The 27,196-nt window shown below is 39.0% G+C and overlaps 1 protein-coding gene across 3 annotated transcripts in view; it reads left to right on the forward strand.

Moving 5' to 3' along the window:
* The window catches only part of RELN (reelin), a 536,751-nt gene that overhangs the window by 271,683 nt on the left and 237,872 nt on the right, over positions 1–27,196 (forward strand). For all 3 annotated transcript variants that reach the window (XM_019825367.3, XM_019825368.3, XM_011280339.4), the window contains exons 8-9: positions 1,153–1,204; positions 25,439–25,535. In XM_019825367.3, coding sequence (XP_019680926.3) covers positions 1,153–1,204; positions 25,439–25,535 — 149 coding nt within the window. The remainder of the gene's footprint in view (positions 1–1,152; positions 1,205–25,438; positions 25,536–27,196) is intronic.

The raw sequence follows: 27,196 nt of genomic DNA on the forward strand, positions 1-27,196 counted from the left end.
AAAGCATCCATCTGATCTTTTGATACATCTCAGCTGAATTCTGACTAAACAGGAGGCTTGCTCTTTTTTCCACCAGTTCCCCCCAGAGATTCATGACCTGGGTATCTCCTGATCCTTCCACAGTTGTGGACTCCATCTTGTGGGCACTGATAAAGTGCAGGGATAAATCTCAGGATGATATTATGACATAGAAAAAGTGGAAGTAAGACAGCCGACTGCTTTTGCCATGGTGGAAACACAGTTGTCCACTTTGTAATTTCTAGATGCTTTACAGGGTCAGGAAACCAACAAGAGAGTCTTTGAAAATGAGAACCCTAATTGTCATCTCATTTGAGCTGGTATGGGTCAAAGTCACTGCTCCACAGAATACATTTAAAAATTTTTTTAATTTAAATTTATTAAAAATTAAATAAGGTACCATTCTTCTTTCAGCAGGGGGAAAGTTGTTTAAGCATGCTTCTTTGAGAAACTAATAGGAAGTAATAGAAATGTATTGGAAGGATATTTCTAAGCTTATAATTTGATTACTTTTTTTGGAAAGGTAATGATTTTTATTGACAAATATTCCACATATAGTATTCTACAGTTCATTTATTTAAAGTATGCAGTTCAAATTTAGTCACAAAATCATGCAGTCATTATCACATCTGTAGAACATTTTTACCATCCCCTAACAAAATCTTATACCCTTTATTAGCTGATGTATTTCTATCTACTTTTCCCAACATAATCTTTTTCTTCTCATTTGCTCTTAACTGACTTCCTGGTTTTTATTTGAGAGCCTTTTTATGGCATTTGCTTTGGGCTTTAGATCTTTTGGTGTAGGATGGAGGGGAAGTTGAAGGGGGAGGGGAGGGGCTGTGTTAATAAGTATCCTCACAAGATTACCTGGCAGATCACACTAAAAATGGTTTTCAACAGGACCCTGAGAAAACATGTACCATGAGTGCCTGAGTCAGGATCTTACTTACCGTTATTCCCCATAGAGAACCATGAAGTGTATTCACATTCAGACTTACTAATGAAAATAAGCCAACCACTGAATAAATACACTCTCTTTCCTCTTTTCACTCTCCTTTCTTCCTGACAGCTTTTTCTCTTTATCCTCCTGTCTTTCTGTCTTGTCTTATTTTGGTATATTCCTTTTTCTAGATTACCACAAGCCTTAATACCACAACAGCCTCTGTCCTCCAGTTTTCCATTGGTAAGTGTTTTTTAGCAATTATAGCAATTTAACTTCGAAGTGTTTGTATTAATCATAGTGTACCATCAGGAGTATAGTGCCAAATGCTTTTAGATTTAGAGAAGAATCTGTCTTAACGTTGCTGTAAATAATTTAACACATTTTTAAAATGAAATTGAAAATTGTAAATGCTGCATTCTGTTCTCATTTCTCTCCAGCAGGGAGCAGTATTTAAGAATGATACAGATAATCCAAACCGTTTTAAAGTGATTTACATATGGATTTTAAATGTTTGTGATTATACTGTTACAGCAGTAGAATTACCTTACTGGTTGTGTTTTGCTCATATTAAAATTAAAAATCTGTTAAATTTCCTGCATTTTTACCGGCTGGTAGTGAAAGAGATAATTACTGTTCCCTGAGAGAAACCAGTCAGGACTTCATGTTTGACATAAATAATCTATGTTTGATTCAGACATGGATCATTTAAAAATGACTCTACCTGGCAATATTTCTTTTAAGTGCTTTTGCATTAGAGTTAAAAATTCCTACCTGAAGCATTCAGTAAAAGTAAAGTACCTTTTGATCAAGCGTTTGCAGTTTTGTTATCTTTGTTACTTTCCGTTCTAATTTCCAAAGGCATATATTAATAAGTACCATGTACAGGTTTCCGGTAGGAATGTTCTAGCTAAAGAAAGGTACTGCCTTTCTAGATGGGGGCCAGTTTTATTGATCTTGGTCCTGTAACATGGAAACCTCTTCCTGGCCTCTGCCTATGACATGAAGATTGCAGCAGCTATGCGCTGGGGACCCCTTCTTCCAGATCGCCCCCCAATCTCCCCACCCCCTTCTCGTCCTGATCACAAGGTAGGGGCTCACGCTGGTTGTTTGTGCCTCAGAGCAGTTTTTTTCCAGCCATGTAGATGTCACCTTCTCATCTGCGGAGCCTGATTTAAGCATCTGTAGGTATGATGTGAAACTGCCTTGTTACAGTTTGGGCTGTTTTCTTCTCACATTGATAGCATGACTACAACAATTTACAGACTACTCAGAAGTCCATATGTGGTCATAAAGAAAGCGTTAGCAAAAACAAAATAATGAGCTTTTTTTTATGAGAGGGTTTTTTTGATCTATCAGCAAGTGCATCCTAAATTTTTTGTAAATGTAATACTTCTATAATCAGAAACAAAGTTCATTTTTTCAAAGTTGGGGTGTTACAAAAACAATCTTTTAAATCCCTAGCATGATAGGCAAGTAACTTAGAGTTTCTTAACCAGAACCAAATGTGTTTAAATTTACTGTGCTATTTATATATTTTTTTAAAAGCTGAAAATGTTTTCCTTTTTATCTGTATTCCAAGTATTTACTCTAAGTTTTTTGTTAGGGCAATGAATATTAATTTCAGATATTATCTTTAACCAAAGAAAGTATACTAGAGAATCCTCTTTAAAATATATGTTTCATGGGCACCTGGGTGGCTCAGTTGGTTGTACGTCTGACTTCGGCTCAGGTCATGATCTCACAGTCTGTGAGTTCGAGCCCTGCGTCGAGCTCTGTGCTGACAGCTCAGAGCCTGGAGTCTGTTTTGGATTCTGCATCTCCCTCTCTCTCTGCCCCTCCCCCACTTGTGCTCTGTCTCTCTCTTTCTCAAAAATAAACAAACATTAAAAAAGAAAGAAAGAAAAAAGAAACCATGTAGTGGCAAACCTCTAGTTATATAGTGTATAGTGGTGAGTGGTAGATTCAGTATAGTGGACAGAGCTTTTCAAAAATGGTTTTGTGTATCTCATTATAAGTACTTGGAGTAGCATCATTCTGTTCACATGGATGGTGTGAGGGCTAGATGAGGGCATGCACACAGGTTTGAGAGATGTCATAATTGCATGAATTCATCCTCAGCTTTATTTAGTCCCACAATAACCAAATACCAAAATAGCAAATGCAGCCAAATAGAAGCCATTGTATTTATACTCCTGTCAAAAATTATATTGAATGTGTTACTAAAAAAAAATTATATGTACACAATCATTTATATTTCTTTGTATGTTGTGGAATTATCCAAATCTGTACTAAGAGTGTGTTTAAATATGGCTAGATTTAGTGTCAATGCCTTGGAAATCCTTTAGGATGTTAAAGGTCATTGTGTAGTGTGATGATTCAGATGTATTAAAGACAATTTTCTAGGGAATTCTGTCATTATTTGTGGCTTCAGTGGTGAATTGCATTCAAAATTGTGGACATATAACCACAATTGAATAAATTATTGCCTTGAAGCTTTTATATTGTTCTTGTAAACATTTTCAGTCCCATGACAAGCATTACCCAAGGGAATCCCAAGTACCAAGTCTATGGGTATGTGTATAGAAATGTCTTGGATTACTAAGGTTATCAAATAAACTCTATCATGTAATGCATTCCCAGGCCTTTCTAAATATATACACCTATACACACAGAGACATGCATGCACACACTTAGAAATATATGCATAAATATACAGGCTACCTTAACCAAATGAATTTTAAATTTAAAGCATCCTGAAAACACAACTCGGGAACCTGAAATTTATCGGGTTATCAATAGCTAAAGCATCAGGAAAAGTGTCCTAAAATGTTCTTAGAAGAACTTCTCATTTTTCCATTCCAATGAAAGATCTCATATCTATTTCTGTGCTGAAGCATTGATCTGCTATAACCCTCACTTGATTCATTAGGGTCACCTAGTAGAATTTATGGTCCTAGCCTTACAGGTATTTAACTGTTTCCTTTATATTTCCTCCGGGATACGAAGAAAAATTTGAGATTATGCCCTTGCAAACCGTTATCTTACAGGTGTCTCCAAACTGCCTTCTCAGGCAGTGTCCTAGGTCCAAGGGAAGTGCTGATGGTGTTTTTTGTCCTTCATTCACTTGACAACATGTCACTGAGTATTTGCTGTGTGCCTGCCAGCCTTTTCCTGAGCTAACTCTAACTATAGAAAGACAAGGAAAAAAAAGAAAGAGAAAAACATTTTTACAGTGCTTAGTGGTTTGGTAGAAGGCTCTGGATGCATACAGAACATGAAACCTCTAGAGAGCTGCCAGATTATTATAAACAGAGATGAACATGTGTACAGGTCCCCATGATGGCAGATCCTTCACAGTAGAGCAGGTCAGTAGAGCAGGTCAGGCCTTCTGCCTTCTTAGAGAGGAGAATCCCTGAACCCCAACAACTGGAGTCATTGGAAAGGACAAAGGTTTTCCAGGTGAGGAGACAGAGTGACAGAAGCAAGGTATAGGATGGGAACATGAGTGTCCTCTCGGAGAAGAAAGACTGGCCAAAGGATGGCCATGGTCAATGTCAGAGAAAATGTTTCCATTTGAAGAGTTAATATACATCACCGGGAGTTTTAAACTTAATAGTCAATAGAAGTCAGAAATGGCCTCTTTCTCTCCTGGGAAATAAAGAAACATAATGAAATTAATTCTTAAGAAAGATCTTTTGGATAGTTGTGTTAAGAGCAAACTTGTCTCTTCCTTGCTATAAGTCTACACTGACTCACTCAATAAGATCTTGCCAGGTACTATGCTTGTTTAGTTTAGCCTAGCTCTTTCTTCATATTAATAGAATTTGTAGGCCAAATGGGGATTAAAGGTAAAGCATTCAGAAACCTATGCCTTGAAGAACAGAATTTGGCTCAGGAGGTAAATCTGTCTTGTCCATCATGGTATTCTCAGCCCCTAGCCCAGGGACTCAAAATAAGTAGATGCTCATAAGTATTTCTTGCCTGAGTGACAGGTCACTATTGCAGAGACATCTGTAATAGTATGTAACCAAGTGCTAAATTGGTTCCATGCAGACATTTCATGCCAAGACAGGATTTGGACATGGTGATCTGAGGACCTCAATCAGTGGAAAAGTTGACCCAGAAGGAAACATAGAATCACAGTATAGCATGCTTTTAGTGAAACCCGTGGGCAGAAATATATATACATGAATTATCAGTTTGTTATTATTGAACTAGCTAGAATCTACTACTTGTTCATAATTTATAAAATTAGTACCTTTTTTCTTTGGTTTTACTTAGGAGTATCCTAAAGATTTGGGTTTTGTGTGTGCATCTTTTTTACTGCCTTTTTATTTGTTTTTAACCATCTCAAGACAGAGGAGAGTCATTAAATTATAAATGTTTTATATTTACAGATTATGTCCTTAGAAGTAAATTGTTCTTGTATATACTGTATGTGCCACAGAGAGTCTCAGATATATGAGAGTTACTCATTTTGTATGAGTGTATTTTGAAAAATAAAAACTAGAAAATTATAAAAGTTAGCGATACTCTTATTGGTGAGTTGGAAGATTGCTTTGTAAAAGAAAAGTGATCTGGCATTATTTTTTCTTAAACAGTTATAGTGAATAAAATACTGCTTGTAAGAGGTATTGTACTGCATTTAGCCTAAGGGAAGCAGCTTTTCCCTCAAGCCTAATTCATAAACATCTTAATCACTCAGAACTCTTTTCAACAGAGAAAGTCTCTCTCTACTCTTAGAACAGCTAACTCACAGGGAAGAGAAATCGAGCCCTCCGTGTCTTGGTAGGAATTCTTGCCCATTTCCTCTGTGAGCTTCCTGAGCTCTGTTTCTAAATTAGACTCTCATTTTTTTCAGGAGTCACTCTCCTTGGTAAGTGAGTAAAACCTTGGGGAATTTATCATGAAATAGCGAAAACCTCTTCTAAAATCATAATCTCTAAGGATGAGACAAAATCTCTGATGACTTGAGCTCAAAACAGATATTAATAAAATAACAGAAGTTTAGAAAAATTAAGTGGTGAAATTGGTTTAATATATCTGCATTTAAGGTTAAATAACATGTTTTATTTGAGTGTTAGATTCTTGAATATAAAAGATGTTAAGATAAGTCTTGTTTATGACTTGATTTTTAGATCTTCAAAGATCTACACTAAGACAAAAACTGAAATCTTTATATATAGAACACTTCTGTGTTATCTAAATTCGGTAAAGGTTTGGAACTGATTATGATTCAGGTGATCCTGCTTCTTCATCCTGGACTTGATTTATTCCTTTTCAGGGATTTCATATTTTAAAAGACCAGCTTAAGTAAACTTTATATGATTTCAATCCCGCCTCACCCCACATTCCTATTTTAAGTAATAAAAGGGAGTGTTCTCAAGCAGTGTAAAATTCTACTAAGCATAAGGCTCTGGCAAAGATCGTTGAGATTAATTATAAGTGTTCTTGAATTATTAAAACTGATAACTAAATAATTATCATCATGTGAATTAAAATACAGTTTGAAAGATACTGTGCCCTTTCCCTTTTGAAATATTTAATTCTTTGTTACTCACGTTGATGAGGCTTAAAAGATAAATATCAGTAATTCATTCATAATTATGTTCTACTAAAATTTATCGAGTGCTGTTCTAGTAGAAGGATATAAGCAGTAAACTATAGGGTGAGTCTCGCATTTGAAAGCTCCTTGGCCTAACCTGATATCTCTGAATCTCCACTTCCTCCATATTTGATGATACCTACCTCATTCTGCTTTGATTTATACATTGGTTATTTCTGCACATCCACTTTCACCCTTTAAAGCTTAAATGTTTAAAGCCCTTTAGGGCTAAGTAGTGTACAAGTATCCCCCTTTGTTCATAGGGCAGAATTTTGCTCACAACTAGAACTAAGTCACTGTGGACTGTATTTGATTAAATTCATAGGTTAGGAAAGAGATTTAGTGATGTTCCACATTGGTGCTTAATATTATACTCATTCTCGACTGCTGGGGTGAGGGAGCATGCTGAATGAAATACATGGGCAATATGAGAACTTGATCTAAGCCAGCAATCTTCACTTTTTTTTAATCAGTCAAGGACACTTGATTGAGGATTCTTCTTTCAGAGAGACCTTTAGGATGTATGCTATGTATAATGTGATGTTTCTACATCCACTGTGGAGAAAGCCAAACCAAAGACACTGCCCAACCTGCAAGGACTTTATTTACCAAATAGGTGGGGGGGCTGGGGGGGTCCATGTGTGAGAAAAAGCCAAGAAATGGGTGCAGACCACAGAGAAGAGTGAGAGCACAGCCTGTTGGAAAATCCAGACAGAGGGAGGTCCAGTGGCAGGACTTTATCATTTGGAAGGGAGACTGCTAAGAGCAGGTGTGGTACTGCTTTAGAGGCTAATCACCACAATGAAGGTTGGAGAGATGGAAGCCTGCAGGGAGACAAGGCAGAGGCCATTCTAAGACCTTAAGATCAAGGTCAAAGCCAGAATTGCAGCAAGGGTGGTAATGCTGAATTTTCAAATTGCTGGGGTTGGGGAGGGGCAGTACTTAACACCTGCTGCCTAAGGTGGGGATCAGTCCTAGAAAATGAGCCAGACCTAAGCACTAGGGCTAGGTTGTATGGCCTTGGCCCTGAGAAAAGGAGGGCTGCTTGGCAGGGAACCTGGCAAAGCCTGACACATTTTGCATTTCTCTTTCTTATGTTTCTCCCAGCATAGGATCTGTTGAAAGTTCTATGCTATGGGCTTGGGAAGAAACTTGCAAATGGGTGGGCATCCAAAAGTGGCTGAAAATAGCATCGTATTCCATAAATTGGGAGAAAATTGGTTCCTTTCTCTCTCATGATAGGAGTGGCAGTAAAGAGGAAAAAATAAAAATATTTTGGAACTGAGAGAATGGGAATAGGACTTAAAGAGAGAAAGGTACAAAAGGGGAGGAGGACAGCTGTTCATTTTATATCCTGTGGTCATTGTCCATCTGCCATAAACTGAAAGAAGTCACCTAATGATGTTTGGGGATTTCAGCCAAGGAAGTGACTAAGGGGCAAAATATTAAGTACAATAAATCACATACTGTCACATTTATTCAGTAAGAAAGGTTTGTAGATCCAGTAGCCTGTTTACTAACAAAGTCGGTCAAAACAAATTATTGCCAGTAGCCTCATTCTAAAGATAAACGAATACAAAACAGGAAGTAAGGACGAGTTGCTTTTAAAACCCAGCCCTTTTTCTACACCGTAGAAGAGGTTTTTTGAGTTTAAAGGAAACATGTTTTGAGTGTAAGTACAGAATATTTTTGAGGATTTTTACTGTTGTACTTTATTTGACCTCCCTTAATCCTTAATATCAGTTTTCAGTAGATGCTTAAAATGGACATTTTACTTCCATATAATGGTCCTTAACAGTACTGTCCTTGAAATATGCTACTTCAGCTAAAAATATGCAATAATCCCCCCTCAAAGGATATTTTTTGGTGGACAAAATAGAGGTGGAGACATAAACTTTCTATTTCCATATTCAAGTGATTGATGAACTGATTGATCTTTTGGGACAATCAAAGATTTTGGACATGTTGATTTCTCTAAGCTGACAATTTGTATTAATAAAATAATAATTTATCTCAACTTCAGTCATCCTATTTTACCAAAATTGAATTCCTTTGCTCTTGACACATCCAAGAGTTATCCGAGGATCTCCTCTCATGCGGAATGGAGCCGTTCTTAATTAAAGTCATATCTGTGGGCTCCTTTCAGTCACAATTCTCATCCCTGTCATTTGGGACTGAGAAGCCCCAGGATGCTTCCCAGGGCTGCCACAAAGCATTATCCGATACAGTAACCATTTTTTCCTTCCCTGCTTCTTACCCACAAATCAGACTGCTGCCCCTTTGGCTACAGCCCCTGAACTTCAGCAAGGCATGAGCTGCTGCCTTGGTACAGACACAGGCCAGGCGATCCCGGCCTGTACTTTATGAGAGCCTGAAGCAGCCCCACACAGCAGGACATAGCCACAGCGAGACATGGGGTAAACAGCTAACCAGATGCCTCCAAGGAGTGGGGGAGACTCTTGGCTCAGCTGAGAACATCCCTGTTAGCCATGGTCTGAGAATTCATAAAATAGTCCACGTGGGGCCAAATTCTCATCTTCTCAGGTAGATTTTTTCCCCTTTTCCGTGAATTCTACATTCCAAAGTACTCTGTGGACAACTGATGTACAGGAAGGTAATATGTGGTAAAAACAATTTGTTTCAAAGATTATAAGGCAAGAAGCTAGCTCACTACTAGAGTAGAAACATGATTACATTTTTACGAAATTTACAAACTAATGGAACAAATAGATATAGATGTGCCACATAACAAAACATAATGCACAGTACATAAAGGGTAATAAAGTTGAAGTTTTTGTTCTAGGAGAGAAATAAAAAACAAACATGAAAACTAAGAAACATTAAACCAGTTATCCTGGAAATTAGAGCATTATGTGCCTAAAATTGAGAGTCATCATTTAATGACTATTCATCAGGTAGTACTTTTATGCATGTTATCAAGATGTTGCTCTATTTATAGTAGGTTATTTTGATGTCATGGGCTAATTCCCTTAAGATATTTCTGGCAGTCTCAGTAACAAAGGAAATGAAAAATCCAAGTGTAATGTAATCATTGTTCTACATTAGTGTGGTTACTGGAAATTAACATGCACAACTGCTTCCAGTAAAATATTTGAACAGAATTTTGTAAAACTATAGAAATATTGATCATCTGCATAATAATGATCTATGATTTGCTGATGGCAGAATTATTTTGAAGAAGATGAATTACAAAATAGCAGATATGCTTTTCACTGTGTTTCTTGATGCTTTGGGGGACAGCGAGATTATTTACTCCTCAGTGAGAAGTACTGTCCTCAAAAATCACTCTTAGCAAGAAAAGGGTAGGTAACTGCCAGAACTGCTTATTTTACCAGTATCTCCAGGTTCTTCATCACATTTGTCACAATACAGAATGAGGCAAGTCCCTTTCTTGAATGCCCTGGCCTATAGTAACATGTAATATCCCCTCGGAATGACAGTGTCTAGCTTTTTAAAAGCTTCTCTAAAAGCTCCCCATTCATCTCTTCTCTCTTTCCATTCACTACAACCTCGAGTTAATGGTCCTGTCTTCCATTTATCTACCTTGGAAAGATGAGAAGATGGGTTGATCCTGTTAAGATTTGCACCGGTCATAGCAGGGAGTTCTAAGTAGCCAGATTACATCCATTTCATAACTTTATGATCTTTCTATATCAAATGCTGTGGTTTACATGCAGCTCCCGAAGCCCTGTTTGTCTCTGAGGTCTGAGTTTTGAGTAATGGCAGCAGCAGCAGTTGAGCTGCGGGAATCCTCAGCAGGGCTCCATCCAAATACTCCTCCAGCCTTCAGTATTTATGGGCCCTGCTCTGCTATCCAGAGGCATGATTTCTGGCAGGGCTTTGCCCCCTCTATAAATTCTGTGAGATCAGTTCTTTCCTCCTTCTGGGGCTCTGTGCAACATTTTAAAAGGCAGCTTGTTTTTCAGGCAGAGCTTTGAGGAAAGCGGCAGCCTCCCAAGAGGACAGTAGCTCCTTCCATTGTTTCTGTTCTGATTTACTTTGTGAAGTCCTGGGCTTTGTGGAGAAGGGCATCACCAAATAAAAACAAAACTGCCCAGGCATTGGGAGACTAAAACCATGTGACTTTGCTTCTACTTTAAGAGTAAAAGGAAATAAAGGGAGCTTCTGGAGATGCAGGCTCACAGTCCCTAATCTGTAATTCCAAATGACAAAAAAACTCAGAAAAACCACTCGCCTATTTTTTTTTTTAATTTACATGATGGCAAAGCCTAATGTGACCTGGATTCATCTGTCAGCAAGTCCTGATTTGAAATAATTTAAAGCTACTTATAATCTTTATGGATACGACTTACACGATCTTCATGCATTTCATTGCAGAAATACTAATGTGTTTGGTTGCAGAGGATTGCCCCAGACTTGGCTGGGGATGCAGCATAACATGTGGTTGTGCATATCACCTTTCTGACATCCGTAAATTAATTATGTAAGTAAGTAACTTGGATCCTGAAATTTGTCTTACCTCAAGGGATTATGGACCTGTGTGGCTGTGATCCTGAGGAAGGAAATAAATCTTAAATGCTTCATAGTAGAAATTACGAATATTATTGTTTTTTAAGTGGCCTTGATTTTATACCAAATTAAACTATTTTTTTAAGCTGCTTAGTTTTTTAGGCAACCACCTGAGAGGGATGAGGAGAAATGGAAATGTTCATTTGGGAATTTTTGAAACTTCCTGGCCCTAGAAGGTATTTGTAACCTCCACACACGTATGTTATGCTCAATGGGCTATCGTGCAATGAACAGGTTTTCAATGCACTTACTAGGGGTTTCATTCATTAGCACATAATTGCTATTTGCTCATGGGCTTGTGTATTCTTGGCATTATGAACTCTAACAGTTTTTTGAGGTTTTCTCAGTCATATTCCAGAAAACAAGGCCCAGAAGTTACAGGTTCCTGAAGGTTACTGTAGGTAGGTTTCATTCAGGTTCATCTTTAACATACGCCAAAAGTGACTGGCGTGTGTCCAGTGTAAGCAAACAATTATTTAAAAGTCATTCCATCAATCTTAATGCAGTTATAATGTGATCATTTCCTTGTAAGAATGTTTTGATTGAGCCAGATCTGCCTTAAGTAATAGAGAAGAAAATGATAACTTTTTGTTCTCTTTTTCAATGCTGTCCTGCATTAAAATACATTTATTGCTTGAATATGCCATGCTAAGCAAAGTAGAAAATGAACTATGTAATCTAGACTTCTGTGCTTTAGGATCTGTGATTTAAGATATTTATGAAATGCAGGAAGGAACATGAATGAAGTACCTGCTCTGAACAGGGGTGGGTCTAGGTTGTGTGAGTCTACATTTGAAGCTTATATAATTTTGGGTAAGGCTAGAATCTCTCAAAGGAAAAATACACAGCACTACACATTCAAAATTAGATGCAGATGTGAATGTTTATTTAGAATGAGAAAAAAGGGATGCCTGGGTGGCTCAGTCAGTTGGGCATCCGACTCTTGAATTTGGCTTAGGTTATGATCTTGCGATTCATAGGATTGAGCCCCATGTCAGGCTCCCTGCTAATAGCACAGAGCCTGCATGGGATTCTCTCTCTCCCTCTCTCTCTGCTCATGCGCTGACTTGTGCGCTTTCTCTCTTTCTCAAAATAAATAAACTTAAAAAGAATGAGACAAGAAATCACAACAAATTACAAATTTTTAGAAGCTAACAATACTCTAAAATCACAAATCCAGAAATATAATATCTTTGTTAACTAAATGAAATGCTCTATGATACTTTTTTCCTTGAAATTTTTGGCTGCATATTCTTTTTTTTAAAATGCCTGTTTATTTTTGAGAGAGAGAGAGAAAGAGAGACAAGCCCAAGCGGGGGAGGGACAGAGAGAGAGAGGGAGACACAGAATCTGAAGCAGGCTTCAGGCTCTGAGCTGTCAGCCCAGAGCCCAACATGGGGCCCAAACTCACAAACTGTGAGATCACAACCTGAGCCGAAGTCGGAAGCTCAACTGACTGAGCCACCCAGGCGCCCCCTGGGGGTGACTTTTTAATGTAGAAGGTAAGGCAAAATGCCTGTGTTGTTTGCTTTCTTTTTCTCTCGTGGGAAAAAGCCTACGTCAGATGCCTAACCAATTGAGCCATCCAGGTGCCCCCTGGCTGCATATTCTTAAATCACCTCTTCAAATGACAATTTTATAATATTTTCTATAAAGGGAATAGAAAGATAATTCTGCTTCTAACTTCGTGGTTCAGAGGAGGTTTTTTGGTAATTATTAACATTTTACCTTCACAACGCCTTATTGATAACATCATTTAAATGTTTAGGATCATTATCAAATTGAAAAATTGTTACCTTCTTTCAGGTATGAACTGTAAGAGTTCAGGGCTTTTTCTTGTATAGTCACTAAGCATAACTACTCTTGAATTCCCATCACTTGTTAAAGAATTTATCACCATGGTCCTTGAGTCACAGTGCTAAGTATGTCAGCACAGCAGGCAGAAGGAATATACCTGGAAGCTCTTTCTATGCTGAGAATGTGTACACTATAAAATGAAAGCAACCTGTGTAAGTACATCACCATATCACACTAAACCAAAATAACCTTATTTTCAAACTCAGCTCCCCTTAGCTGAATCTCAAAATAGCCACGGCCACTCCAACACTATCGGACATGAGGGGAATATGGTGAGGGAGTAGTCAGAATGCAGATGGCGGTCTTGACCAGTATTATAAAACATGGCCCTGTAAGCACATTACTAGAGATCCTCCCAGGGCCTTGGAAGTTGCTCACAAAAGGGAGGGGGCCTGAAGGTTGACCTTCATCAGCTTCATAGTGAATCTACTTCTGTCTACACTGTTACTATCTACACTAACATGTTAGAATTCAGCATTACATTGATATATGTTATTTTGATGCGTCTTTGTTTACATTCTGATAAACTTATTGTCATTTCCAGACTTTCCCTTTACTTAATATTCTGTTGTTTTGCTTATCTCAGAACTCCTATGTAAGACCATGGAGATTTATTTTTTTTTAAGGTTTATTTATTTATTTTGAGAGAGAGAAAGAGCACAAGCAGAGGAGGGACAGAGAGGGAGGGAGAGAGAGAATCCCAAATAGGCTCCACACTGTCTGCACAGAGCTAGATGTGGGGCTCCATCTCACAAACTATGAGATCATGACCTGAGCCGAAACCGAGAGTCAGGTGCCCAACAACTGAGCCATCCAGACGCCCCATGGAGATTTCTATATACTGCTGCAGCTAGTGTTCTGATTCCCAATAAATTATTAGTCCTTAAAATCATGAATGCAAAATAATGCTTTTTTAATGTAGATATTTTACGGCATGTATTCTTTACCCTCTTAATACCATACAGCATGTTTCCTTGTCTTAAGACTCATATTTATTGATGAACAACTTTTGCTGTTGGTATAAACAGGGAAGGGAAAAGAGCACTGAATCTCAGGAGTCAGGCCATACAGTCATCCCTGCCAGTTGACCTTGCCACATAAGCTTAGGCAAGTGGTGGAGGCTGTCTGGACCTCTGGCAGCTCATTTGTAAAGTGAGAGTATTCATTTTCATGACTCTCTTCCCACCGGGGTCCTAAATCCTAGGACTGGGTGACAAGAATGAACTGGTGTTAACTAGGAATACACTTTGTCTGAAAGTACGGTGATGGCATCTGTTCTAGTTAAGGCAGCCCCCAGTGAAATACCAAAGTACTTACCATATCCTTATTCAACCAGTTATGGTTAACTTAAACTTGTAGCTTGTTCTATCATGAGGAAAAGATATTAAATAGAGGGACATCAAGTGAGCCATGTAATGTTGTCACCCAAACAAACCTCAGCACGGGAGATCAAACGAGCTGCCCCTCTGGCTCTTACTACAAGAGCGTCGGTCTCTGTGCTAATAGACTGAGGCTGTAAGTCCACCCCATCTCCTTAATCTGCTGTGAAGCACACAAAAGACATAATAATAAGAGTACATTTACCATGATGAGCACTGAGTAATGTATAGAATTGTTGAATCATTATATTGTATACCTAAAACTAGTATAACACTGCATATTAATTTACTTAAATAAATTTTTAACTTTTTAAAAATTTTTTAATGTTTATTTATTTTGAGAGACAGAGGGTGAATGCAGGAGGGGCAGAGAGAGAAGCAGGCTTCAGGCTCTGAGCTGTCAGCACAGAGCCCAGTGTGGGGCTCAAGCCCACGAACTATGAGATCATGACCTGAGCTGTAGTCAGACGCTTAACCAACTGAGCCACCCAGGTGCTCCAAATTTTTTAAATAAATAAATAACCATGGGAGAGAAAGTGAGAAAAAAAATTTAATTTTTAAATAAAACATTTTATTTTATTTTATTTTCAACGTTTATTTATTTTTGGGACAGAGACAGAGCATGAATGGGGGAGGGGCAGAGAGAGAGGGAGACACAGAATCGGAAACAGGCTCCAGGCTCTGAGCCATCAGCCCAGAGCCTGACGCGGGGCTCGAACTCACGGACCGCGAGATCGTGACCTGGCTGAAGTCGGACGCTTAACCGACTGCGCCACCCAGGCGCCCCGAAAAAATTTTTAAAAAAGATAAGAAAGAGGAGGAGGAGGAGAATGGTATCGTATTTCCAAAAGACTCTCTTCCTAGAATTTAACAGATTCTTTCCTAGATTTATTTCAACCATGTTTTTCAACAACTGTTCACTGAGCTCCTCTTCCCTGTGAAGCAGCTCTCAAGGCACTGGAGAGACAGGATTTACAAGACAAAATATTTGCCCTGGCGGAGGTGGCATTCTGATGGGGGTGCTGACAAATGAATGTGTCAGCGAGTAATAAATGTGATGAAAAAATAAGTCAGGGGTCAGCAAGTGAGGGGTAGCATTTTCTTGGAGGTGGCTAGGAGAAGGCCTCTGAGCTGTAACCCTTGGACAGAGGCCTGAACTGTGCAAGAGGGTCAGCTTGGCAGAAGGAACAGCCAACAAAAGAGCCATGCAGACTGCCATTGTGTCACCACAAGAGCCTTGAATAAATGTACTAAATGATATTCTTAAGTGGGAAAGGTGGTTCAAAGGGTATGCATTTCCTACTGTTTCCTAAATGACAGCCAAAGTCAACAGAAACGGGACTTTGTCACAAGAATGTTAACTGGGTTTTTGACTTTGCATGTATCTCTGACATAAGAAATACTTTCGATAATTGGTTGACTCATCAATTAATTGGTGGATTGCTAGATGAATCATCTTAGCCTGGCTTCCTGTAACAGAAGTGGAAAGTTAGTTGTCTATTTTTTTCTAAATTATACTAGGGATAGAGCTATTTAAATATAACCAGGGGTAGAAGTTGATACCAATTTCAGTTGTAATTTTATTTTATTTTTTTTATTTTAAGTTTATTTATGTTGAGAGAGAAAGTGCGAGTGGGGAAGGGGCAGAGAAAGAGGAGAGAGCGAAAATCCCAAGCAGTCTCTGCACCGGTAGCACAGAGCCCCATGCAGGGCTTAAACTCGTGAACTGTGAGATCACGACCTGAGCTGAAGTTGGACACTTAACCAATGGAACCACCCAGGTGCCCCTAGGTTGTAATTTTAAATTGAGGAGAATGATTCATAGATCAGACTAAGATTACAATAAAATATTTTTTAGAATTACAGTGATGAGGCTCTAACAGTAAAAGGAAGCAGCCATAGAGAAATAAGCCTTGCCATTCTTTTTATTCTTTCACTATTAAATAACAAGTACTAGGTACTGTTTGACACTTGTAAATATTAATAGTTTCTCTATGGCAATGATTATTTCAGAAACAGATTTACAAGTTATTACAGAAATTGTTACTTAGAAGACAGATGTGGATTACCTGGCATCTTAAATTTAATCCTGGTTGCCATATTGTATCAGGTTCATGCTTTTCACATAATTAAAATAGTCTAAATTGGGAAATGTGAGGATATTGCTTTTTTTGGAATGCAGTTTTTTTTAAATCTCTTTAAAATGCCTTCGTATAGATTTTAAAGCAAACGACAAAGAAACTCTTTGGGAGAAGGTTAATCTTTGTGTTTGTTCTGAAAACCCAGTTAGAAGTTTATCACATTGATCTTGGGGGTGAGAGGTGATCTAAGGAGGCTGTGATGAAGGTAAAGGAAACGTATAGATTTAATAAATATGTAGGAAGAGGGTCCAGAGGCTTGGGTGGCTGGCCGCAGGGCAGGGAAAGGAGGAATGTTTAGGGAACCTGCAGAGAAATGACACCCAAGTAAACATGTTTCTTCTAGATGCAGTGTCACTTAGCTCCTACCATAAAACCTGAGAGCTGAGTTGGTGACTGGAGGGATATTTAGGCTAGAGGTGGCTCTGTCCTTCAGGCTTTTCTCTCTACACCAAAAACCGGCCATTATGGCTTCAAGTCATAAGCCTGAGTAGAAGTAGCAGTACAGAAGCCCATCCCAACCTGTTGTGACCAGGTGAAAATGTAGCACTGTTTTTTGTTTGTTTGTTTTTAAGTGTGTTTTTGTTCACCAAACGCAGTACAGTGAAGTGGTCAAAAGTGTGGGTTCTGGTCTATCTAATTCTGAATTTCATTTACCACCCCCCCCCCCCCGGTACACTTCTCAACTTCTTTGCCTCAGTTTCCTCATTTGCAAAGTAGGCATGCACATAGTGGTACCTACCTGTTCATAGCAACTGTTATTGTTCTCTTGAGTTATTAGAATGTATTTCCTTGATGAGTGCTACTAAAACTCTACCTGATCAGAGTTTCTGTTTTGTTTGGATGCTAGGAACTGTAAAACCAAATTTTCAACTCTACTCCAGCAATTCTGTGGCCCTTAGGAAATGTATCTGCTTATACTGCTTTGTCTTGCTATCCTTCTCCCAGAGCACCTTCATTTCTTATCAGGTAGACTCTTCTCTTCCCCACTCATGCATTTACCAGTGATGCTAACAAACAAGTAGTTTATTCATTTTGGTCTCAGTTTTTATTTCCATGTTGAATGTATAGGATTTCCACTGAAGAGCCTGGAAATAGCACAAAATAAAAGAAGCCATAGGAAAAATGCACTGTAAGTTCTTTGATAAGGAGCAATTTAATGTAATATTTAGCCTGTGAACAAATATGGTCAGAAATGTGCTCCTTTTTCTAGGATAAATGAATTTGTGAAGTGAAACAAAAAAAAATTGAATCATAACTGAAATCTTTTAAACAGTATGAGCCAAGAACTGCTTTATAGGCCCTGTTCATGTGTTAACTCCTTACTGTTCACAACAGTACTATGAAGAGATTGCTATTATTATTTATGTTTTACAAATGTGGAAACTGGGCACAGAAAAGCTAAGTGACTTGCCTAAGGTCACACAGCTAAGAAGCGTCCAAGCCCAGATTGCAGCCTAGGCAGCTTGCCTCCCCCATCCTCTCCTATCTGCTGTGCATGCTTTCCTCTCTGAAAGATAGCTTGTATCAGAGGAAATTTCACTCTAAAAAAGGTAAAGTAAAAAAAATTATATAGAACTATCAGTAATGCTAACATTGAATTTATTATCATGTGGACTTCCCTCGTGTGAGACAAATTAAATAAGATATGTTTAAACCTATATGACACGTTAACCTGCACCTACCATCAAAGATTTTCTCAACCCATAACATTACAATTAAGAGTAACATTTTTCGGGGTGCCTGGGTGGCTCAGTCAGTTAAATAACATTACAATTAAGAGTAACATTTTTCAGGGCGCCTGGGTGGCTCAGTCGGTTAAGTGTCAGACTTCAGCTCAGGTCATGATCTCACAGTTCATGGGTTCAAGCCCCACATCAGGCTCTATGCTGACAGCATGGATCCTGGAGCCTGCTTTGGATTCTGTGTCTCCTTCTCTCTCTGCCCTTACCCCAGTCATGGTCTCTCTCTCTCTCTCTCTCTGTCTCTCTCTCTCTCTCTCTCTCTCAAAAATAAATAAACATTTAAGAATTTTTGAAAAAAAGAGTAACATTTTTCAGGGTGCCTGGCTGGTTAAGTCAGAAGGACATGTGACTCCTTTTTTTAAAAAAAAATTTTTTTTAATGTTTATTTTTGAGAGAGAGACAGAGACAGAGAGAGAGAGAGAGGGATGCAGACTCAGAGGCAGGCTTCAGGCTCTGAGCTATCAGCACAGAGCCCGACACAGGGCTCGAACCCACAGACCGCAAAATCATGACCTGAGCCAAAGTCAGACGCTTAATCAACTGAGCCACTCAGGCGCCCCGAGAACATGTGACTCTTGATCTTGGAGTCATGAGTTCAAGCCCCATATTGGGTGTAGAGATTACTTAAATAAACAAATAAACTTTTTTTTTTAATTTTTTTTTCAACGTTTATTTATTTTTGGGACAGAGAGAGACAGAGCATGAACGGGGGAGGGGCAGAGAGAGAGGGAGACACAGAATCGGAAACAGGCTCCAGGCTCTGAGCCATCAGCCCAGAGCCCGACGCAGGGCTCGAACTCACGGACCGCGAGATCGTGACCTGGCTGAAGTCGGACGCTTAACAGACTGCGCCACCCAGGCGCCCCAATAAACAAATAAACTTTAAAGAAAAGTAACATTTTTCTATAAGGTTACAATTGTATTAAGTTTCTTCCTAAATGTAAAAGTGTTTTTTTCCCCTTAGACCAGTGTGTTAATCTATTCAAATATTCAACAGAATTTGTTTCAACAGAAACAAAACAAATCAACTTAAAGAGACAAGATAATGCCACAATCAAGAAGGTATTGCATTTGAGAAACTTTTTAATACAGTAGAAAATGATTCCTGATGGGGGGGATCAGAACTCGTGCCTTGGGGGTGATATTCAGTGTGGCTTATGACTACCTTGTATGACTTTGCAAATTGCTCGTTTTCAATTTTGCTGGGCCATTATAATAAGACTTTACTAATAAGCAAAATCATTCATCTGGCTGTCATTGTTCTTCACATTACTTTATCTGGCTGATAAAAATGTGCCATAATTACTGGTGTAATTTGTCTCTGATATTTTTATTCTGAAAGCAGACTGGATTATGGAACCGTTTAAGTCATCTTAGGGCATTTTCTAATTAATTTGTGGGAATTATTACCCTGTTGACTGTACAGCACTACCAGTTAATCTGTGGTGAGGAAGTATGCAATATAGATATTCTAAAGTATGCTATCGAGTCTCTTTATACTTTGACTCTTTCAGGCAAGTCAAAAGTCCTTAAGTCTCATCTACTGTTACAGTACCCTTTTTCACTAGAAACTCCACTCAGTAAAAAGGAAGAAATGGAGAATTTGAAGTAAAAACATTATGGCAAACTTCTTTGTGATCCAGCCAGAGTTTATAGAGCTCCTACTGTGTACCAAGTGCTGTTGCGGGTACTAGGGACATAAGTAATGGGCAAGACACACATAGTTCCTACTCTGATGGAACTTGCATCCTAACAGGATATGGACGATGAGCCAGTAAATAATTAAATAAACAATAAATTTAAATACTGGTAGTACTATGAATAATACAAAACTGAGTGATAAAATGGAGGTTGGCGATTGGGATAGACCTCTTCAGATTGAGTGCTCAGGGAAGGCTTCTTTGAGGAGGTGATATTTGCACAGATACCTGAGGGAGAGGAGGGAACCAGTGGGGAAAGATATGAATGGAACGAGGAGACAGTAGGGTGTGAGGAAATTGACAAAGTGAAGGAGCACAGAAGCCCTGGGATGGAGTGTTCAGGGAAGAGAAAGAAAGTCCAGGGCACTTTATGGCTTGAATGTAGTAAATGAGAGGCGGTATGGTACGAGGGATGATCTAAGATGTACAAGACTGCAGATCACCAAGGATTTTTGTGTATCATGGTGAGGAGCTCATCCTTTCGTTCCTAGTGTGCTGAGAAGCCTTGAGAGGTTTTGAAGCAGGGAATAGAATGTCAAAAAATTTTAAAAGACTCCTCTATTTTTGTTTTGTTTGAGAGAGAGAGAGAGACAGAGAGAGAGAGAGAGAGAGAGAGAGAGGTAGAGATTGCCCACATGAGCAGGGGAAGGGCATAGAGGGAAAATCCTTAACAGGCTCCACACCCAGCATGGAGCTGGAAATGGGGCTGGATCTCATGACTGTGAAATCATGACTTGAGCTGAAATCAAGAGTTGGACTCAGGGCACCTGGGTGGCTCAGTCAATTAAGCGTCAACTTTGGCTCAGGTCATAATCTCACAGTTCCTAAGTTAGAACCCCGTGTCGGGCTCTGTGCTGACAGCTCAGAGCCTGGAGTCTGCTTCAGATTCTGTGTCTCCCTCTATCTGCCTCCCTTTCTCTCTCTCTCTCTCTCTCAAAAATAAATAAATGTTTAAAAAAATTAAGAAAAAAAAAGAGTTGGACGCTTAACTGACTGATCCACCCAGGTGCCCCAAAAGACTACTCTGTACCCCCTAAATGCTGTGTGGATGATGGATCACAGGAGGATAAAAGGGGAGCAAGAAAACCATCAAGACATGTTCATGACTTGATTGAGGTGGTAGCAATAGAGAGGGACATAAGCTGAACAGTATTTTGGAGGCAGAACTCCCAGCACAGTCAGATGGGCTGAAGTGGGAAGGGAGGCAAAAGGAGGAATCAAAGATGACTCCTAGGGGTTTTTTTGTTCATTTGTTTGTTTGAGCATCTGGTGTGGTATCATTTGAAATGAAAAGACCAGTGGCTATTCAGGAGGTGGAACACTAGTACTTCCGGTTTTGACTTAATAAGTTTGAGATGTTCATTAGGAATGATAAACGGCAGTTTGGATTTGCAAGCGTGAGTCTCATGGGAGATGCAGTCCTAGGGATTATCTGTTGTAGATGTTATTTAAAGCTCTGAAAGCGGGAAAGACCATCAAAGGAGGTGGTAGGTAAGAGAAGAGAAAAGCACTAAAATAGTTTGAGGTCAGGAAGGAAATGGGAAATGAAGGAGACTGAGAAGCAGCAGCCAGTGATGCAGCAGAAAAATTGAGAAGGTGGTGGAACCCAAGGGAAGAAAGTATCCAAGAAAAAGGGAGAGATCGACTGTGACAAATCCTCCTGAGAAGTAAAGTAACTTGAAATTGGGATCTGTTGGGGCTCCTGGGTGGCGTAGTCGGTTAAGCGTCCGACTTCAGCTCAGGTCACGATCTCGCGGTCCGTGAGTTCGAACCCCGCGTCGGGCTCTGGGCTGATGGCTCAGAGCCTGGAGCCTGCTTCCGATTCTGTGTCTCCCTCTCTCTCTGCCCCTCCCCCATTCGTGCTCTGTCTCTCTCTGTCTCAAAAATAAATAAACGTTAAAAAAAATTAAAAAAAAAGAAATTGGGATCTGTTAATTTGGCAACATCCGCCAGTGACCTAACCAAGAGTAGTTTCAGTAGAAACCTGTCTGGGTGGCAAAAGAGAATAGGATGTGAAGATTTATTGACCATCACTGGATAACCCCTTTGAGTTTTGCTGTGCAGGGGAACAAAAAATAGAATGGGAAGGAGCAGAAGGAGGGGTGACATCAAGAAAGTGTTTTTTTTAAGTATTTATTTATTTAAAAAAATTTCTTTAACGTTTATTTATTTTTGAGACAGAGAGAGACAGAGCATGAATGGGGGAGGGTCAGAGAGAGGGAGACACAGAATCTGTAACAGGCTCCAGGCTCTGAGCTGTCAGCACAGAGCCCAGTGCAGGGCTCGAACTCACAGACCACAAGATCACAACCTGAGCCAAAGTTGGACGCTTAACTGACTGAGCCACCCAGGCGCCCTTCATCATGAGATCTTGACCTGAGGTGATATCAAGAGTTGGATGCTCAACCAACCGAGCCACTCAGGCACCCCAAAAATGTTTGGGTTTTTAGACCAGCTAAAGTCCATCAGTGGCTCTCAGACCATACTTGTATAACCATGATCCTGAATTATCTTCCCTCTTTCCGCTGTTCTTTAAATCCTTGCAGATTCGCTACATTAGAGTGAAGGATTACATTGGAAGGGATCTGAAGGGGAGAAAATAGATCTGTAAGAAGAGGTTATTTTGCATTTGACATTTGAGTTTGTCTTTCCTTTCCGATTTTAAATTTCAGTGTTGGCAATTAAAGATCTTTGATTTAAGAGGGGAAAGAAAGAGGTACCTGCTGCAGGTGGCGCCTGGTTATTACTGTCTCTTCACTGTGTAAAAGGTGCTTTGAGGTATGATAGCTCGGCACCACAGCGGATGAGAGCAGGGGGTTGAGGGTGGTATTACCCACCTGTGCACATGGACACTGATGAACTCTTTCTTCCCCTCATCCCAGAGTCAAGTAACCATTGTCAGTCTGGGCAGTGAAAATCTTATTCTGCGGGCTGAAGGCTATGTGACGGTGGGGTTGTAATTCAGAAGGGTTTCTGTGAAGAAAAATTGTACCCAATATATGGTGAACAAGTACACTCAGAGTGGGAGTGGGAAATTGTTTACTCGTTGGACTGGTACCATTTAAAAAAATTTTTTTAGTGTTTATTTTTGAGAGAGAGAGAGAGAGAGAGAGAGAGACACAAAGCACGAGCAGTGGAGGGACAGAGAGGGAGACACAGAATCCAAAGCAGGCTCCAGGCTCCAAGCTTTCAACGCAGAGCCTGATGCATCGCTCAAACCCACGAGATCATGACCTGAGCTGAAGTCGGACACTTAACCAACTGAGCCACCCAGGTGCCCCTAGACTGGCACCATTTGGAATGAGAGTTTGGTGGGGGTGGCCTCAGAGTGAGGCAGATATCCAGAGCTGACTGGTTCTCTTGGGGATACTTCTTCCAGCTCAGGCTCTCCCTCTTCAGTTCCCTGGTCTTGGGCAGCACCTCTTCTCTGCCTGGCCCCTCATCCCCCATCCCCCATTCCCCAGTCCCAGTTTCCAGTTGTCTATCCCCGTGTTGGAGTTCCTTTCCATGTTTGACCATCTTTTCACGTGGGAACCCTTTCCAGTGACCAGGGCTAGTTCTGTTCTCCAGGGTACATGTTTGGTCTCTAGGAACTGTGCATCTTTCTCCCACCAGGGGGTGGGTTCCCGTACTGAGGAACTGCTGAAGGATTATAAGCGGAGAGGTAACCGGATTCAGTTTACTTGTAGGAAGAGCACTGGCAACAATGTGGCTGGGTAAGGACACGTGAGGCTGGAGACAGGGAAGCTAACTAATCACTACTGCAGAGTCCTGGCAAGAGCTAATGAGGGTCTATTGACAACAGCAAGGAGAAGATGGATTCATAAAAGTATTGATATTTTAGATATGAAAGAATTTAATGACTAAGTGGTTGAGGAAAAGTGATTCACCTGCCAGGTGCCTTTGTGTTTTATGGGTACATCATAAACTAAATTTCGCCACATTGAGATGGTGGCGTAAGGAGATGGGGAGAGAAGACCTATTTGGACACGTTTTTATTCTCATGTTTACTAGCTTTCCTTCTCTCTTCATTTGTAAACAATTTGCAAGGAATTGCCTCCTTTAAGGCACATTTTTGGTTATCATTTGTTCTACCCGTTCCTTTTTCAGGGTTGCACCTCTGACACATTTGCTCTTAAGAGCTTATGGTGTATACAACATGAAGGAGGCACATAAATACCATTTAAATTCTTTAGGCTGATTTGAACTTTGTTTTGAAATAAACAGATTTTCTGCCAGTCCCTATTCTTGTTTGTATGGAAGTTTGTCCCACATAATCCTGGCCGCTTCCAATTCCAGCCTCACAGCTTGATATTTACTTTAAGCAGCTGCTTATGAAAGGTAAGATTTAGGAGTGATGAGAAGCGCATAAGGTGGGCTTCTGTTTGAGCTCAGGGTTGCCGGGTAGCTGTCCTCTGAATACCCTTTCTTGCACCCACATTTTGGCCGTGAGAACAAATCTGGGAAAACTGCCGTTTGGCCTTTTAGCACATTGCCAACTTTGGCGATTGCAGACTAACTGATGTTGTACTAAACACCACTGAAATAAAATAAATGAGTCTATTAAAGCTTGGAACTCCTGAGAACTACAAATGTAAAAACCATCCACAGATGCCATTTGCTGAAACTGAGGCTCCTCTAGCAGATGGGTAAAACTGAAACATAAATTGAACTATTTCTTTTTCTGTTGGTTCATTTGTTTTTAATATGGTATGAAAAAAATCCTGCTATTCAGTTACAAGAAACTTCTGGCATATGTTTTCATGGCTGTTTCGGGTATTCTGAGAAGATCTTTGAAATTCTAACTTATGCTATGTGTTATTATATGAATTCATTGAATGTGTAGAAACAAACCCTTGTCAGAGTTTTAAAAACTTTCTTTGGTCACATTTCCAATATGGAAAATCATAGTGACAAATAAGTATTCGCTATGGGACATAACATCTCTCTTTTAAAATCTTTAATGTTGGGCTATAGTAGAATAGTATCAGTCATATCTAACAGTTCTCATCCATTTAGTACTTGAATTTTTACAGGATTTTAGTTTCTTATATGCTGTCTAATCATTTAAATAAGACCCACACTGAAGAAGAATGGTGTTTAGTCCTCGTGCAGTTTAATGACTTATATACTATTTAATGCAATCACTATTAATTGATATTAACTTGCAAGAACCACGATGGCATCATTAATCATTCTATAATATTTAGATATTTTTGGCATAGAGCTAAGTATTTATTTTGTAACTTAGTTTAGAATTTTGTGTATCTGTAAATAAATCTGAAAAATTTGTTTGCCTTTTTCCTGATTCCTAAAGTTATTTATCAAATAGTATTTATCGGAACCGATCACAAGAAATTTCAGCATAATTGGAAGAATGGGGAAGCAATTAAATAAATATTTAAATGGTTACAAAGTTATCTCACATTTATCAGGAAGGATGGTATGCAATTACACTGTTTTTTTAACTTTGAAACTTACTGTTATTGCTCTTTACAGGTTCAGGTTCATGTCGCTTTAGTTACTCAGACCCCAGCATCATCGTGTCATATGCCAAGAATAATACCGCAGACTGGATTCAGCTTGAGAAAATTAGGTTTGTTATCATTTAAAGTAGTTTCATAAATTCTGATGTAGGTGGATTTCTACTTCCCTATTTGCCTTCATTCTACCATTGAATTTATGCTTCATGGTTAAAAGTAGTCTGGTTGTTAATTATGTTGAATTACATGCCTGCACATATTATTATCTGCCCTATTTGAAGAAGTATTGTTAAAAGTGTCATTTTCCATTCAGAATCTCCCACCGTTAGTAGAAGCTATAACAAACTATTTTTGGTTAAAGCACATTTGGGAGAATAACATTTATGATGGAACCCTCCACAAAGTAACATTACCCAGCTCTCTAGGTGGCTTGGCTAGTGGCTGGTTTGGAGACCTAGGACCATATGAGATTACCACCTAAATTTCTCCCAGTCTGTGATGGTAATGAGTTAATAGCCACTGGGGCTTTTGCGTTGAATGTTTAGTTCTGTCATTTCCCTTCCAGCTTCCCAAAGGCCAGTTCTAAAATTCTATTAACATAATTGTGATGTAACTCGTGGTCATTTTATTACATTTTTTTCATTAAAAAAAAATCCCTTGATAAGAAAATGAGGTAGGATGTTTAAGAAGCAGCTCGCTCGAGTTGAAAAAACGTTAAGTTAGCAAAACTCAGATGATACTTACAACTTCTGCAGAGCTTGAATCATAAAACAGCATTCAAAATGGATGCTTAATTTTAGGTCTAGTAAGATATTTAAAGGAAAAAACTACCTTGAACTTTTACAAAGTAGTTATCCTGATTGATTTAGTTCTTAACTTAGTACAACTGAAGTAGAACATTTTCCATCAGTCTTGTACAGGTTTTTTACATGCTAGTTTCCTTACCATATTTCTATGTTGGAGCAATTCTGATTTATTAGGGAGGAATTGTAAATATTAGGTTCTTAGTGCTTAAAACTAAACTAATCTGCCCAAAGTTTCCAGCAGTATTTCAGATTTATAAATTGTCATATGTCCAAGGTCTACTTCAACCAGAAACTGAGATAAGTGATTCTAACTTAGGCATTTTAAGAAACTGTCTCTCTCTGTGGCAGGATAACATATAATCTATAAGTACCTGCACAAGCCAAGCTCTGACATGCTGTGCCAATATTATAACAGCATTTTGCTATTCTTTCTAATTTCTAGTAGTTGTTATTAAAATGAATTCATATTAAATACTTATTTATATAAATGACTTTAAGCAAGGCAGCATAAATATTGAAAATTGTATCCATACCTCCATTTTTTATCTACCCAATAGTTATATATCATAGTTTAGGTAAATTGTCAGAGATATTTCTTTTTGGAAAAGGGCTACATATTTTTGATATGACAAATAATGAATGTACACATTTAATTACAATATATGAAGATCACATTCAGCTGTTTTTCACTAAACAAGACTTTCAATTTTAGACCATGCTGTAAGCTGTCATTCTCATTAAAGCAAATTTTCCGTACCATTTAGTGATCAGAGTAAACATGTTTTCAATCACTTCCTAGAACTAAAATATACTATTTTCATTGGTTTAAGTTCTTTCTGAAGCAAAAAACATAGTCATTATGAAATATTTTTTTTAAAAAGGCAATTGGTTACCCCCAAAGATAAGGTACACCATCTATAACCTACACTGACAATTCTTTGGATATATATGTAATTCAATGGTAAGTG

This window comes from Felis catus, chromosome A2 (genome assembly GCF_018350175.1).
Source record: "Felis catus isolate Fca126 chromosome A2, F.catus_Fca126_mat1.0, whole genome shotgun sequence".
In the NCBI taxonomy this organism is placed as follows: domain Eukaryota; kingdom Metazoa; phylum Chordata; class Mammalia; order Carnivora; family Felidae; genus Felis; species Felis catus.